Raw genomic sequence first — 18257 nt, 5'->3', positions numbered from 1 at the left:
ATAAAATTTAGATGCCATTTTGTAGAAATCACTAATCAACATCTAAAAATAAATTTCAAAAAAATTCAATGTCCCGTTTTCGAAAATTTTCAAAATTTTTTTAAAAATCCAAAAATTATTTTTTGGAAATTTTATTTTTAGTTTATATTTAAATTATAGAAATGCTTCTTCACAAAAAGTTTCGTTGAAATCGAATAAGCAATTTCGGAGATAATCGGATTTGAAAAAAAAAAAACGGTTCTATGGCAGGTACCGTTAATAATGATTTTCAAAAAAAAAATTTTTTCATTATAAAATACACCTAAGCTTTAAACATACATTTGAATTTTTTAAACAAAATCGTTAGAGCCGTTTTCGAGATATTTCAATTTTACTAAAATCGATATATGACAAGTACCTTAATTTTGGTCCAAAAAAATTAATTCCAAAAACCCGCCAAATAACGCTACATACCAAGTTTGACATTGATCGGTCCATCCGTTTAGGCTGTAGGTCCTTATACAGACAGACAGACTGACTGGCAGACAGACGGACTTCCGGGACCCACTTTTTTGGCAATGTCATGGAAAAATGTTATCTCAACTTTTTTTTTGTACGAGTTTTGTGAGTTGTTGTGAGTTTTCGAAATGTAATTAAATAATCAAAAGTCACTTAGATACGAATCCTTAATGATGTGCACAATCCTGAAGACCGAATGGTCAGATAATGCTCCTTGGATCCGCTTTTAAAAGATTCCTTTTATTTCTTTATCCTCCCCAATTTTAGATTTATAGGATAGCTAAGAAAAGAATTTTAAACAAAGATATCTTAAGAATATGATGCGTATCTTAATTGTGCTTTATTTAAACAGGGCTTACAGAAAAAATTTCCTTCCAGTAAATTATTTTTATTCTTTGCCCTTTTATTTTATTACGTTTCGCCACGCTTGAAATGTTTTCGAAAATAAAAAAAATTTCAATATCGAACTTATTACATACCTAACTTACTCTTAATTGATTTTTTTTATTTTCTATGGTTTATTTATTTTTTTAAATTTATTTATTTAAATTTGTTTTCAAGTACAGTAGTAACAAGTGTTTTTTTTTTCGCATTTTTGTATTTTAATTTTAATTTTAATTTTCAATGCAACCATGTCAAATAAATTGTCGTTTATTTTTTCTATAAAAGCTTTTTTCAAATCTCATTTTCCCCACTTTTGTTTTGCTAAATATTTTTGGAAAATTTTAATGGTAATTTATATAAAAATCCACAAAATAAACAAATTTAAAGGTAGTGGGTCATGCAGCCTTCGCTGGTGGACATGGGCGTACATCAGCAGATTCTTAAAATTTATTATTTTGAGAACTTTTCAAGACAAAAATATCGTGGATATGCATAGAAAATTTTTCAAGACGATTTTCGTACATTTTATTAAAATTTTGTTCCACACATTTGAAAAACCTTATAGTATAATTCAATATAAGTTCAAGTGACCTCAACTCCAAAAATTTTATAAAGCGTTTCGCCCATATAGTATTATCCAAAGTTCAAAATAGGATCGTAACATTTAAGAAAGTGTTCCTTTTTTAAGAGTACAAACAAATTGATAATTGAAATTTGGCAGAATGCCAAATGCGAGTGTTCAAAAAGTATGCTTTAAAAAAAAATGTCCTACAAACAATTAGAACTAATTTTTTTTTTGTATTTGTTTGAAAAAAACTTATTAATGTTGATCTTTGAACTAAAATATACATATTAGGGTGCGCCTTATTTTAAAACTTTTGAAATTACATTATCCCAACCCGTCAAATGGTTCCCTCTCATGAACAAAAAATTGTCAAAAAAAATTTCCCAAATACGATAAAGTTTAGGGGTCGCTACCGGGCTTTGAAAATTGGCCTGGTCAGCCCAAATAACAAAAACTATTCTAGTTTCAATCATCACCTGAAAAATCAGTTTCTATTTAAAATTTCAAGTTACCTGCAATTTTCTTCCTAAAAAATATCTGCCAAGCATTTCATTTTGTTTTATTTTTAAGTTTTCTGTATGATTACCTGCTCTAGAACAGTATTAAACATATTTTTACAGCTTTCTGTGATTAAGGGTTGTGATAACGATTTCCCAGCTAATTTTTTATTACGTTCCTTAAATAAAAGTGTGTATTTATCGTTTTTCGTTTTGAGTGCTCATATAAAACTGTGAACTGGCTCCTTCTAATTAAAGTTCTGATTTAAAAAAGATTTTAAATCAGCAATTTTGAAGCGAAATTTGGTTGATAGGTCAAATACCTATCATTTTTACCATTATCCTAAGCGAAAGAATGTAACCTTCTGGGAAACTTTGGTATTGTTCTTTCATTACAAACAAAACATACTAAAGAAGCTTGTTTTTTTAATCTTAAAAATGTTATATTTGGGCAAATGGTTAGAAAAGTCAAAAACTCAGGAAGAGAAGTCAAATGGTATAGGAAAAAATATTTTTCTTGAAAGCTTTAAAAATAAGAAAATATGATTGTTATTATCAAGCTTGCTTATATATTTTTAAAAATTGTTTTTCGTTTAAAAAATTGCGTTTTTATTGCGTCAAAAACATTACACCTACAATCCAGCGAAAGCAACGGCCAACCGGCACCCCAGAAATACGATAAATTCACAGTTCAGTTTTCAAGGGTTATCAATGAAAAAAGATTAATTCCCGGTTATTTTAATACTGTGTCACTTTATTGTATCCTCCAACAACTCTGAATGTATAAAATAATAGAAGAAAATTTCATAAATTAATTTTACCAGCAAGCCCCGCAGCCACGTAGAAACAAAAAAATAAAGGGCTTTCTGTAATAAAAAGTAGTTTTGACTAATTTTTTCAATTTATCTTTTTTGCATCCAGTTTTCTTTTTTGAATTAAAATTAATAAAAGTATTGAATCTTGAAAATAAAATCAGTACTTAATTACATACTATTTTGAGAAAAATTAGTTTGTAATTTTTGTTTGAAAGATTTTTTTCAAAATTTTGAGTTTGAAAATAAATTTTTCAAAAACTATTCTTTGAAAGAGCTTTATTTAAAAACATAATAAAAGAAATGGTTATTAGCTTTCCAAAAAGGTTTAGGAAGTTATTGTAGATATAACCTTCGATTTTTAATATTTTTTTCCAATCTAAGTCAAATTCCTAGAAAATTTGGCCTCCACGCTAAAAAGAGGGGAATAAACCACCCCCCCTCCCCTCCAATACGATGGTCTTATCTCAACCATATCAAACCGCTATGGCTTTCTGGCAAATTAATGGTATATTTACCTTGTATAAATAATAAAAAATGTTTAAACAAAACATAATTCATGTTTTTGAAATTGATTCCACATATTCACCATACCATGAAGCTTTAAATGCCGGTAGCGACCTCAAAATATTATTCAATTTTTATAAATTTTTCAGACAATTTTTTTTTTCATGACAAAGAACAAAATGGCGGGTTGGGACGGTTACAAAAAAAATTTTTTACCCAATATAAGGCGCACCCTAATACATATACCATAACTTAAGCTTATTTTTTTAAATGGAAAGATTCCTGATACGTAACCAAACATATTTTTACGTTATTAAATATTACAATGCGGTTATTATTTAAAAAATTTAACTAAGCCGTCCAACTACACACTTATAATTGAATCATGTACCACACATTTATTAAAATAAAAAAAATCTTCCTAATTTTGTTTCCATTTTAATTTTAAATAATTTCAATCTTCTTTTATTTTCTATTTCAGGCAATGAGGAGAACAAGACGTGGTCGGTTCTGGAATATGGGACTGTTGTTCCTTATTTATACCTGCATATCGGTATACTCGCAAAAATCACCCGAAAACATCGAAGATATAGAAAAAACGAATTTAGAAGAAAATTTCTCACCAAATCCACAAAACCCACCCGATGATTATACATCTGAGGCACCAAAAGTATTTTTACTTATTTCTTCATATACATATACATTTAATATTCTATACACCAATCTCAATCTGAATAAATTATAATTTCCTTTTTTTTTGTACTTGTCTCTGATTTTTTTTTTTCTTAACAGGAAGAGTACCCAAAAACAACAACACCTACCGCCCCCCATAATCGACATGCTGTACCCACATGGAGACCGAAAAGAGAAAATTGCACCCCACCAGCTATTGAACAATTTCCACCACCTCTTATGGGTCAATACGCTAGACGTCATGGCGGCTTGATACTTCACTTTATCGTTGCGATATTTACTTTCTTTGGCTTGGCCATTGTGTGTGATGATTACTTTGTTGCAAGCTTGGATAGAATTTGTGAAGGTATATCTCCATCCTCCTTTCTTATCATTCTAAATTTATTTTTGTTATATTTTATTTTTTTATTTATTATAAATTGAGAAAATTACTTTCAGTAAAAAAACAGTATCTATAAAAAAAAAAATAGAAATGACATCATTAGCAAACTGACAGAAAAACAACACATTGTAAAGAAAGTTTTTATGGGTTCTTGAGGAAGGAGTTCAAATGCCCATTAATATGTGAAGTTTATGTCATCTTCATTATTTATTTGACATGATACATCGTTCGCATAAAAATGTAACAAATTTATGAAGTAATAAAAGACTCCACATAGTAGAGCAAGAAGATCCAATTATTCTTAAAAAAAGTAGCTCATGATTATGATATCATTTGCCAAAAACTGTTGCAACTTTGGGAGATTTAATGTATTTGATTGAATATTGGAGTGCATTAACCCTGTTCCAGTTTCTATTTTTTCTATTCATGTAAATGCGCCAGGATAAATGGAACAATAAAAGGATATATAAATTATGAGTTTAGATATTTTATCGATAACTATGTTGTATAGTTCTCGGAGGTGTTAAACCCTTCTACTCTGCCGCTATATTTTTCAATATCTTATTCACATCTTTTGTATGGTCCAATCAGGTTTAACTTTTGGCATTTAAATACAACACAATTTCTTTCTGGCTTTTATGGTGGTGGTTCCAAAGTATTAGTACTTGATACTTTGATATTTTGAATTCTAACATATGAAAAGTATAAATTTAAATGGTCACTGTGGCGTATGAGTAATATTTTTTTCTATTAAAAAAAATGATGGTTTAATTCAAGCTTTTCTATCGCTCTTTGCGCTTAACTTACATATGTATATGATAAGAAAGCATTTCATCTTTTCACCTTTTTTTACTTCTACGAAAATACTTTTTAGTTGAAAAAATTGAATCTTCTTGATTATTTGCTCGTGGCAAACAACATAAAAATGTAACTCACGTTTCGTGGAAGTAATCACTTGATAAGATGACAATTCCCAATATTGTTGTGTTCTTATCTTCACAATATGCATAAGCAGGCTGATTGTGAAAATTTTTGACGTTAAATACCGCAGAGAGAATTGAAATAAAACCAATATTAAAATTAAACGAAGCTGGGAACTTGAAAGTCTTGATCTACGATTAGTTGCTTTACATTAACTTAGGTAAACATCTGGTAGATGTTTTATCCTTTTTTTTATGTTATTTGTTTCTTAATTCGAAAGGTTTTTCATAAAATTTGCCTACTTTCTGCTCTAATTACTGCAGGCTCTCAGGCCTGTTTCTCTGCGATAAAATTTCATCCTGTATTTAAGGTTTGACGATTAAGGCTAGGGGCACGAGCGGCAGAATCATGAGCATTAATTTCGAGTGATGAAGTGGCCACGTCCTGAGTGGCAATTTCAAAACCCAACACGCTGGAGACCGCGGTGTATAGGAAGTGCCAATTTTTGTTTCAATACTTAATGAAATAAAATTTGCGTGCCATAACTATTGTAGTAAATATAGATCAACACCTAAAACCAAAATTTCAAAAGAATCCAATGACCCATTTTCGAAAATTTGATCTTTCAAAAAACAAAATTTCAAAATTTTTTCATACATAATACTAAAACTCTATAAATGCTCTTGTATACAAAATTTTGATAAAATTTAATAAGTCGTTTGAGAGAAATTCAGAGTTAAAAAAAAAAAAACGGTTCTATGACAGGTACTGTTAATAACACAACAACAAGGTTTTTGCCACAAGAACAAAAATATACTTTTCTATAGGTTTTTGATGTGCTGAACTCGAATCTGGCCTCCGTTTTTTTAAATATAACCGTTAGAAAATGCCAAAAAAACGTCATTTTGGCTGTTTTCGAGGACTTTTTTTATGTGGTGTAATTCATTATGAATAAATTTGTAACAGTGCCTATAAGAATTATTCTTCCAAAAAATGTTTAAATCTTTCCGATAACTGTTTTACTGCCCGAGATATTTTAAATTTAAGTAGCGCTCTTTGACTCAGAAACAGCTCTGGCCAACCAAATTAAACTTTTTTTTGCCACAAGAACCAAAATATACTTTTCTAGAGTTTTTTTTGTTGCTGAACTCGAATCCGCAATCAGAAAAATTCTATTAGCCTTTGTTCTTGAAATATTACCGTTATAAAATGCAAAAAAAAGGTTTTTTTTTATAACGATAACTAAAACTATAAACTATAACTATAAATCGAAACTAGCGTTTCCTTTTTTCAAACATTTCAACACATGGAACCTTTTTTTTGCATTTTTGTATTCTTTTTAACACTTTTTTATAGATGCCCAGTCGATGCCCACAACTGATTTCCCATAGATTTCCCAACGTATAGAATTAGGGCGCCAAATTTTAACTGAAAAATGGCTCTTCTTCCCAATTTTACGTTTCATATTTAGCTTCAGTGCATAAATGATTCATATTTGATTAGCTTACTCCAATAACTTGTTAGAGCAGGGTGCTAAATCACAATCCTTAGAACTATACCCAAACCCATTCATTTATGTTTGAGTGTCCATTTCTCGAAATTTTTCAAACGCAATAAACCTATTTTTCAAAACCTATTTTTTAACGTTCTCGATAAAAGAAAATCAAATCATGTCAATATTGAATACGTTTATGTTATTTACGAAGAATTTTGAGGTCCTAATCTATAATTTGTGTTTAAAGCAAAATTACTTAAATGTAAGGGTACACTTGTTATCTGATTCCTGTCACGCAAAACCACTACGAGTGCATTAGGGAAAAAATTATGATAGAGTTTTCAAAATTTCAGAAAACTTCACTCTCAAACCAATCGAATTAATGGAATAATATTCTTGCCTCATTTTGTGCAATATAATGTAATTCCACATTCATGCATATAATCACCAACCTACCACAAAACCCCTTTAAAATTTTAATCAAAAGCTCACACGAATACACTCAGAAGAAAAAACAAAAAACAAAAATTCAAGCTGCATGGAAAAGGATTATTGGCAATATATACTTATTGCCTTCACTTTTTTTCTGAACTCCTTGAAATAAACCACCCCACTAACATAATTTTATTTAAAACCTTGAAATTCTATTCTAGAAATGAAACTATCTCCAGATGTAGCTGGAGCTACATTCATGGCAGCTGGCAGTTCAGCTCCTGAACTCGCCACTGTCGTCATAGGAGTATTCTTTGCCAAGGACGATATCGGTATTAGCGGTGTGATTGGATCGGCAGTCTTCAACATAATGTTCGTCATATCGGTGTGTGCTTTATGCTCTGGAACTGTGTGCCAACTTAATTGGTATCCATTGGTGCGTGATTGCTTCTTTTATTGCCTCTCCATTCTCGTTATGCTGATTATCATTTTTAATGATGTTATATCTTGGGTAAGGTCAATTTTCATATCCTTCTTTCAACCAACTAAAATGTGTTTTTTTTTTAAATTTCCAGATGGAATCAGTAGTAATGTTACTCTTCTATGTTGTTTATTGTGTAACACTTGTCTTCAATGCGGACATTGAGAAGTGGGCTCTGTCCTTGAATCTTCCAATTAAACTTCCAACCAAAGAAGAACAATCAGCTTTAGTGACTTATAAGAATCTTCCCGATACATCCTATACTCAAGGAAATCAACAACAAACCAGCCTCTCACAGGAACCTAATCAGCAACAACAGCAGCAACAGCAGCAGCAGCAGCAACAACCGTCCGCTGATTATCAAAGCTATTCGGATCCGAATGCTGGATGGGATCCCAACGCTGCCTGGGGTGGGGAGCAATCGGCTCAGCCAGTGTCCAATACTAGACCATCAGCTCCACCGGCAGGTGGCCCTGGTGACGATTGGGGTATGAGTCAATTTGCACAGAACGAAGGCCAGGAGAATTATGCCTACAATGCCGATCAGCCAGACCAAGTGGTCACTCAAACAGAAGCCTCGTCGACAAAGCCGTCCACTGGAGCTGTTGTGGGAAAGCCTGATGCTCAACAAGGTGACTTTTACAAGTCCCGTGACCCCAAGAACTCTGAACCGCGACCAAATCCACTCGATCGTCCAGTGGATGGCGGGCTACCAGCTCTGATTTCATGGTACATAGTGTATCCTATTCATTATACCTGCCAGAAGACAATGCCCGATTGCCGAACTGAGAAATATCGCAATTGGTATCCATTTACGTTCTTTGTGTCAATGGTGTGGATTTCGTTTTATTCGTATTTTATGGTATGGATGATTACGGTAATTGGCTTCACCCTCGGCATCCCGGACACCGTTATGGGATTGACATTTGTTGCTGCTGGTGTTTCTGTACCCGATGCCCTAAGCTCAATAGCCGTTATCAAAGAAGGATTTGGAGACATGGCAGTTTCAAACGCGATCGGATCAAATGTCTTTGATATACTAGTGTGCTTAGGTCTTCCGTGGTTTATACAAACTGCTATAATAAAGCCTGGTTCACATGTGAATGTTATTTCGAAAGGTTGGACAGATTTTATGTTTTAAAAAAACATCTAACACAAAAAGCATGCTTCACATTATGATGTCATTTTAAGGATTATCAAATGAATTTGACTAATTGTTGTTTCTCTTTTTTTGTATTTAGGTTTGGCATATTCAACATTATCGCTATTTTCGACAGTAGTCTTTCTGCTGTTGTCAACACATTTGAATGGATGGAAATTAGATAAACGTTTGGGTATTATTCTGATGGTTTGGTATCTATTGTTTATAACACTTGCATCGCTCTATGAATTGAATGTATTTGGTCAGCTCAATCCAGAACAGTGTACAAGTAAGTGCAAGTTATTTTGTTTTTGTTTGCATGTTGATGTTGTAATTGTTTTCAAAAAAAATTGTTGCTTTTTTATACCCTTTATTTGTTGTTTCGTTTTTAGTTTTGTTTAATTTTTACAAACAATTTCATACACATTAACAAATTCAAGACCAAAACACTTTGTAAACTAGTAAACTCAGTCTATTGTAACTAATTTTAAGTTTTAAAATCTATGCCATAAAGCTAGAAGCTGTTTCAAATATTGTTGGGAATAATGGGTGCTGCTGACAAAATGCAGTTCTTATGTTTGTACAGATTTACAAAGACTTTTCCAAAGGTCACTAGGGCGTATGCGTACTTTTTTAATGATTTTTACTTTTATTCTAACATATTTGGTAGAAAAGTCTTGTAAATAGTTATCAGTGCGCTTTCCATGCACTTTGCTGAATAGTCTCAATGATTAAGCTTAAGAATTTTTATTTTTTACGGTTTGGTAAATAATACAAAAAGTTGGTCCTTTTTTTTCTGTTATCATATTTTTATGTCAAGTTAAATCTGCAGTTAAACAATTTTTGTTTATTTGGCTTGTTTCTAATTTCTGATTTTCCAAACGGTGAACATGAAAGCCTTGAGGATGAAGAAACATTTTCAAAGTTAACAACTGTTTTTTTTTTCTTAAATTTAGTTTAGTTTAATTGGGGTACTCAATAACTTCAATTTTACTTACATAGTAGTACAAGATGTCGCCATACGTTTACCTTCTTTCATCAAGTGCCATGTTTGATGCATGATGCAATATATTGCTGAACTTAAAACAATCTAGGGCTATATGTACAAATCTTGGTAATAATATTTCAAGAACATTGACATAGGGTTGCCATAACAAAATTGAGCCATTCTTAGAGTTGCCGCCTTTAAAAAAAAAAATTTCTAATAATACGTGAAACCTTTTAAGAAAACTTAGAACTGAAGTCTATTGTTTAATTTATATTTACTTTAGGACATCCAATGAATAGTTTTTGAAAAATAAATTCGTAAACGCAAATTTTCGAAATCTTCTTTTTTCAAATATAAATTAATCAAAAGAAAATATTTCGGGATAAACATCAACTCTCTCACATTTTGGTTAATATCCCACTGGGCACTGGGTTAAAGGGTTTGTTAAGAAAATTTTTCCTTGTTTTGTTCATGTTCATTGATTTGTTAAGGGTAGAGGTGAAATCATTGATCTTCTTGTCGAAATAGTTTGTATTTGCCGGATTACTTAGAAGTTCGGGCCTTAAAAGACTTTTACGAATTTCCTCATATTTTTGTCAGTTCGTTTTTCAATACTTTTGGAAAGCTAAGTTGCCTCACCCGTGACAGAAGAAAATATCCAATTCTATTTAAAAAAAAAAAAATAAATAAATAAGTTAGAATATTTATCTTGGTACAAACTAGTGTCCCAGCCATCACGATGCTTAAAATCAAATACGCTTCGAAAAAACAACTTGCTTTGCTGCAGATTCTAACATTTTCTTTTCCCGTGTATATCTTAATTTTAAATTTAGTTTAAAAATCATGGAGTTTTGTTTAAAAGTGCATACTATATCTTGAAAACAAAACAAGATATCGAAAATTTATATTTAATCTTTTTGTCTTTCTTTATTAAGATCTAAAATATAGAAAATTATTTTCCAATGACTATGTTGCTTTATTGGTTTTCTCATTGGGTACCTGATTCATCTACAAGACTCCGCATGAGAACTGGTTAGACATTTATTTTTATTTACTTACTAATCGCAACATAATATTAAAAAAACGAACTGCCAGGAGCCATTTCCGAAATGCTTCATTAAAAATGTGTTTGTGTGTGTTTTTAATCACGTGTTGGTACTGTCTTTCGTGAGAGAAGAGATTCGAAATCTTTTCCAATGTTGTATTATACAAGTGTTTCATTTTCTTATTCCCGTTTATTTATTTGTTTCAAGAAACATGCCCTTCGCCATTTTGAGGATGGAATCATTATAACGCCGAAAAAAAGGAAATCATTTTCTAGTGCTTTAAGCTAGGATTCACTTATTCACTGACTTTTGTGCAAATTGGATATGTTTTTGATATTATTTATCTATGAAATGTATGTATGTTAACACAAATATATAAACAATAAAAAACACTCTTTGAAAAACTTCTAACATTGACTTGTTTAAATGGTTGAAAAGAAATTATTCAACAAATTGGATTTAGGAAATATTGAAAATATTTATGTACATATATGAGATTTTTTAATTGTGCTAGAAAGTTGAATGAAATGTCATAAAGTTAGTTCGAGTATTACCAAAATTGTAAGTAATATGTGCTTACAAATTGTTATTGATTGTTAAGGAATTTTCACTGGTCACTATGGCGTATGCGCATTTTTTTTTTAAGTAAGATTATTCTTAATGATGGCATTATTGCAGTTGCTTTTTTCTTAGAGCTTTCAATATTCAACATAATTGTTTTAAATATTTTTTTTAAAAGCTTTTGAAATTATAAGTTGTGTTATAATATCTTTAGACAGGTTTTAATGCTGCTGAAAGAAAATAGATTTATTTTTTTCTAGCTTCTGTACAGCTGATTCACATAATTTGAAAGAAAAGTTCAATTTGCGTTAATATTTATACAAACAACAATACACAAAAAAAATTTAATATTTTATAAATTTTTATTTTACCTTTTTTTTCATATTATTTCAAAATACACAAAAGGAGACATTTAAACGATCAGGAATACACCATAATGGACAATCATTTCAAAACACAAAAATCAGATCTGTATACAAACAAAATTAATTTATCATTTCAAAACTTTTTCAACAGAATTAACAAGTCATGTAAAATAAATCTTTTTTTTTGTTTTAATATTTAATAATCAAAAATCCTCTTTCCAGTTTTCTGTTTTATAAACAAAATGTTAATACAAATATTAAATAAATATTTTAAAATCTTCCAGGCCAGTACTAAGATGTTTATGCACACAAGGCTATCTACATAAAATATCTCTACTACAACCAAAATCATACATTATTACAAAAAAAAAAAATCAATCATTACAGAACCACCAGAAGAAACAAAATAAACCAACAAATATTAAAGAAAAACGTACATTTATAGCTATATATTATGCCATTCAGTCAGTCATTGTTATATAGTCTCCTCGAACAGGAATACAAATTTAACAAAAACTCAATTAAAAAGACAAGTTTATTTAAATTTAAAAGAAAATTATAGATAAATTGTATTAATATTTAATTAAATTAAAAAAGTATCTATAACAAAAAACAAAATCGCTCATGTAACAAAAAACACATTTATAATATTTTTATTAAATTTAAATTTATTTCACCGAGAGTATTCCAAAAATAAAATGTATATGATTTAAGAAAAATAAGTTATTCTATTTATATTAATTGTTAAACAAAAAAAAAAATCTAATTTTGTGTGATATTATACATTACCTATCATTATTATACAAAATATATAAAAGAACGGCTAAACTATAAATGATGATATTAAACAAATTTGCTTTAAATATTTTCATTTAAAAATATTTAAACAAAAAATAAATAAAAACAAAGAGTTAAATAAAATTTAAAAAAATACATCAAAACAGCGAATAATAATAAATCGCTAGTCATTATAGAACGAAACAAAAATCCAAGAAATAAACAACAACAAAGTTACAAACATTAAACAAAAATCGCGTTAAAAATATTATTAACAAAAAAATGAATAAAATCTAGCTAGGAAGATTCTTATGAAGTATAGACAAAATATTAAAACTAATAATCGCGAACAAGGAATTAAATAAAAAAAAAAATTAAATATAATATTTATTTGATTTTGTATTAAAAAAAAAAGAACTGTTTTAAAACCATTTTTTAAGGTCAAGGAAAATTTGAATATTTTTTTAAGGAAACAAAAAAAAGCAAAAAAGGACCACTGTGCAATTTATTTATATTTAAGCACAACAACAGAAAAGATTTCATAAAAAAAAAAAAACAAAGAAAAAAATAAATGAAACAAAACAAACCAAAAACCAATAATATGCAACGAATCAAACAGGAATAGAAATGAAATTTATATATTTTTATTCGTTGTAGTATTTTGATTTTTTTTAAGGTTAAAAGACAATGTTTTGTATTTTTGAAATTTCAAAATTATTTTCTTATATAAGTTTTAGTCTTATTTATTCTATTTTGTCTGATATAATGAAGCTGGAAACTCAATAATTTCGTACAATACTCATCGTTTTGATATGTTTGAATATATACTGACTGATCTGTTTTCCTGTTTGTTTCTCAAACCAATTCTTAAATTCGCAGAATTTGGAAAAAGTTTCATCTTGCGATTTAATAAAATAGAAAAAAGTTTTTCTGCTTAAATCTTCAACCAATTGTAATACTTTACATCGACCCTGCTAAGTCAGCGGTGAATTGTTTCCAACAGTTCCATCGATTTTAAGTCAGCTTTCTTGAAAGCGAGATTTCAAACAAGTAAAACAAACATGTTCCCCACTGTTTATAAGAAACGAAATATCTTTAACAACTCCAGACTTCATCTTCTGTAGGGCCTGATAATTCAAATGACCCAAATACCAAGTCTCGCTATTTTCAGCTGATGCAATTTCATCAGCTAGTAACTTCGGCGAACCAAAAGATTCAACCTTCATTCAAGTATTATTAGTTGCAGTTATATGAACTCATATGAACTTCAACATTTGTTTTTAATTTATTTCCAGATCCTTTTTTCAAGATTAAAATAACTAATTAAATAAAAATGTTTATGTACTTAAACAGTAACACAGACTCCGACTCAATCAAGTAATTAAGTTTCCATTTGCTAAAACAAATTCTTTAGATATTTAAAATTTTGTTTGTTTTTGTTGTTAACTTAAATAAATAAATTTATATTTTAATTAAATTATACAAAATAAATATTATATTCTATAGATAATATTTTTAAATAAACTTCCAAGTTAATTATTAAAATAAAAAACCTATCTCAGTTGTATAACAGTTCCATATTCTATCAAATTTAAATAAAACAAAAAAAAACATCTATTTCTTAAGAACAAACGTGCTACTTCCTTCAATTATTATATTATTCAATTTAAACAAAAACCTCTGGTCAATTCTATTACTCAATTATGTATAAATATTTATAATACAAAAAAAATACCTTACTAAAAAAAAAACTATATTTTCAAAACTATGCGTATACATTTTAATTGTTACAAGATTTAGTTTTATTAAATTAAATTAAATAATATATCATCAATTAACTTATCCAGTTTCCATTATATTATCCTCATTTAACAATAATTAATAAAAAAAAAAAAAAAACAAACAAACTTACATGGAAATTATCTCAAAACTTTAACAAATGAAACAAAGAAAGAAAAAAAAATCCTAGCGTTCAATTTTAAACAAAAACAAAAAACGATACAATTTCTAGAAAAGACATATTAACAAAGTAAAAAACAAAAACATTTTTATTTTAGGTTATAAGGTTCAAAACACAAAAGAAAACTTTAAAACATTATTATAAAAAAATATTTAAACAAAAAAAAAATCAATAAATGAAAAAAAAAACAAAAAAATGTTGACTGTTATGTATTTAAATTTAAATTAAAAAAAAAATTAAAAATCTATAGTTATACAAATTATATTAAATTAAACACAGAAAATAGTTAAATTACATACATACATAAACATTGTAAAAAATAATAACATCAATATTTAAACAAAAAAAATTTAGTTGCAATATATTATAAATTGTGTTAAGTTAAAAAAAATAAAAAAAAAAAAATATATAATTAAATAAAAAATAATAAGCAACAGCTTTACAAAATATTTTTATTTATTTTAAATAAGTATCTATGCATGTCACGTGTTCATAAAACTTAAACATAAAACAAAACTATGTAATTAATTACCGACAAAATGCATTTTTATAAAAAATAAACAAAAATAAAATAAAATTATACATGAAATGAAATAATCCAAAATATATTATATTAAAAAAAAGAAAAAATATTTATTATAGTTAGTTTAATAATAGAGCAATATAATGGAAATGGTTTCGTTCTACATTTCTTTTTTTTATTTTGTAAATTAATTATATTTAATTTTTTATTTTTATTGTAAATAATTTCTTAACTGTTGGCTTATTGTATATTTTTTCTTTAACTATTTGCAAACAGAAACTATATATATATTTTCAAACCATCCTAATCTATCTCAAAGAAAATATAAGTAAAACTTCACCCACACTACCACCATATTTTATTTTCACTCGGGGTCTTACTAAAAAAACAAACGAAGAAAATATTAAAACTTTTAAACAAAACCAAAAAAAAAAAAACAAACATTATGTAGTGAGAATATGTATTTGACAATAATTAACAAGTGCTTGCTAAAAAACAAAAAAAAAAAAAAAAACAAAATTGTAAGTCTCAACCCTTTTTATTGTAAATGTAAAATGTTATAAACTTTTTCTCTCTTAATCTCTCTCTTTCTCTCTTAATCTATGGCTGTTAATATTTACATAATTTATTCTCTATTTTTTTCTTTTAATTCTTATTAATTTATCATTACCTAAATCCATTAATTAATTGAAAAAAGAAAAGAATAAACAAAAATAAAAGACACAGTATATATGTAATGTATTTACACAACAAAACCAAAAAAAAAAAAAAAATAAATAAAATATAAAAACAAATAAATAGTGTTTTCAATTTTATATGCACATTTAGAATGAAACGAAAATTGCAACATATATATATGTATTTAAAACAAAAAAAAGAAATCATACAGAACATAGAACATAAGTAGTAAGTACATATAATTAAATTTATAAATGTTATTATAATCTGTAATTTATTGTAATTTTATTGTTTTAATTTTTATAATTATTATTTATCAACATTAATAAATTTTATTATAATATTAAAATTGTTTAACGTGAATATTAAAGGAAAAAAAATTGTTGTTTCAATATTGTTAAAACGAAAAAAGAAAAATACAAAAAATAAAATGCTTTTAGAATTTTTTGAAAGTAAAAACGGAAACAAAAAAAAACGTTAGCATTTGATATTTCATAATATTCATCAAATTGTTTAAGTTTATACACACATAATGTATATGTATTAATAAAATATAATATTATTAAATTAAATTTATTTTTAAGGGATGACGAAAAAACAAATATCGTGTTAAATGTATTTTATTGATTGAAAATAATTTTAATTTTGTGAAAAAAAAAATAATGATTATATTATTATTATTAAAATAAAAGCTGTTGTTTAGAAATAATTTGTTTACATCTTTATTGAACTTTTAATGTAGTTAGCAGTAGAGAAAAACGGTAGGTAGAAATTAAGCAATTATGGGCCATTTGCTGAAACGAAACTTAAATATTTAAATTGAACATAAAACCTTATTTTCTCCTTTTCTGTGAGTTAAAATTTTTAAGCATAGTTTAACTATTGTTTCTCAACTTACCGAAAATTTGCATGAAATTAATAGAAAAACTATTTTTTTCTGAATTTCGTAGTTTTTACACAAATTTGCCTATTATCAAAAAAAAAACTCAACTTTCAACATTAACTGCCAATTAAAAACTATTGGTAACATTTTTTTTAGAAATATGGCGTACTATTTCGATAAAGCAATACTTAAAGATTGTGTTAGAAGATTCAAAAAAAAAAATACCTATAGTTTGTACAGCTTTTGTGCGATCTTTTTCTGTTTGTTACAGAAATGTCAAATGGGGCTACAAGGAGTTAACATCCAGTTAAATCCTAAACGGCTGCACGGATTCGCTTGCAATTTGGAACTAATAGTAATGCATAACTTATAATAGATATTATTGTTTGTAAATGTCCAATCATGTCATCAACGGTGATGCGATATTATACCTATATCTTAACAAAATTATTTTAAAAGAATAGTTTTTTAAGAAAACGGCTTAGCATCTTAAAAAAAAAAAGAAATTAAATTGCATACTGTTTGGAGCTCAATTTAATTTAATATATTGTGCTATTTTTTTTTCTCATTTGAAGAACAAACCTTATTTTTTTTTTCATATATGTATGTACATTGGTGTGGCCCACGTTATAAAGCAAAAAAATAAACTATATAAATCATTACGTCCCCACCTGTTTTATTGTTAAAGACATCAATACCAACATAATGGTGAAAGTTTTACACTTATAATAGTAGTGTAATACCTTTTTGTAAAACCAAAAATTTCTTATCTTGCTTTTAAATAAAACTGTTTTATGAAATCATTTTTGCAAAATTAATTTTCAAATCAAAATTTTGAAAAAAAAATTCGAACTACAGTTTTTTCGGAATTTTATGGAATTAAGTAGGTAAGGTAATTTAATAGCCTGTTTTTACTACAGCCCAAATGAGATAATTTCGCAAATTAGGTCTGTTCGCATTTGAAATTAAATTTTTTTACAATACGATTTGACATTCGAAATGAGATAATTTTGCTTTGTTTTTAATAAAAACAGAAAACCGTATGCAAACATGTCTTGTCGTTTTTGAAAAATTAAAAAAAAAAAAAACAAAAACCAGCTTTTTTTAAGATCCTTTCCAGTGTTTGTTTTTAAGTGGATTGGCTGGTTTATGCAATATTAACCTTCCCTACTAACAATTTTGCTTCTATAATGCTTTACAAAAGCAACAATTGCATCTGTAAAGCTTTATAGAACCAAAATTGTTTGTCGGGTTTCTTCTATTCCTTTTTTGTGCACTTTGACATCTCTCTGTGATACGCAAAGCGCATACTACATACATATTTATAATTCTTATTTGTGGCCTCTTGCGCTTCTCCTGAAAGTTGTCCAATTGGGAAAAATGCAAGCATAGTGAAATTCTAATTGGATGCCAGTTGGAATTTGATAGATTAAAGTTATGAAATGATGCATTCCTACAAATTTTACATTTGTGTTCAGTTTAGATAGAATATCCGAAACAATTTTATTTAGCTACCTACTGGTATTCATGTAGAATGGAACATGAAATCGTTTTGAGGCAACTTCTTTATCAAGTAAAAGGACTGTTTACACTCCGTAACGTTAATATAGCCTCACCTTACATTCTATTATTATTTTAAAGTTTCAGCTCTTATATAAATGCTTTTTC

General features: G+C 27.8%; 1 protein-coding gene across 5 annotated transcripts in view; it reads left to right on the top strand.

The window, feature by feature from the left end:
* The window catches only part of LOC129915792 (probable sodium/potassium/calcium exchanger CG1090), a 74829-nt gene extending 62473 nt beyond the window's left edge, over nucleotides 1-12356 (top strand). For 4 of the 5 annotated variants that reach the window (XM_055995473.1, XM_055995477.1, XM_055995476.1 and 1 more), the window contains exons 2-7: nucleotides 3745-3933; nucleotides 4056-4302; nucleotides 7408-7697; nucleotides 7762-8785; nucleotides 8909-9097; nucleotides 11050-11167. In XM_055995473.1, coding sequence (XP_055851448.1) covers nucleotides 3745-3933; nucleotides 4056-4302; nucleotides 7408-7697; nucleotides 7762-8785; nucleotides 8909-9097; nucleotides 11050-11072 — 1962 coding nt within the window. In that variant the 3' untranslated portion in view covers nucleotides 11073-11167. Of the gene's footprint in view, nucleotides 1-3744; nucleotides 3934-4055; nucleotides 4303-7407; nucleotides 7698-7761; nucleotides 8786-8908; nucleotides 9098-11049; nucleotides 11168-12052 lie in introns of those variants that run through there. The other variant, XM_055995474.1, reaches the window with a different exon arrangement.
* Nucleotides 12357-18257: the final 5901 nt, after the last annotated feature.

The sequence above is a fragment of the Episyrphus balteatus genome, chromosome 3, assembly GCF_945859705.1.
Source record: "Episyrphus balteatus chromosome 3, idEpiBalt1.1, whole genome shotgun sequence".
Lineage (NCBI taxonomy): Eukaryota > Metazoa > Arthropoda > Insecta > Diptera > Syrphidae > Episyrphus > Episyrphus balteatus.
This window is presented reverse-complemented; position numbering and strand designations above follow the sequence as displayed.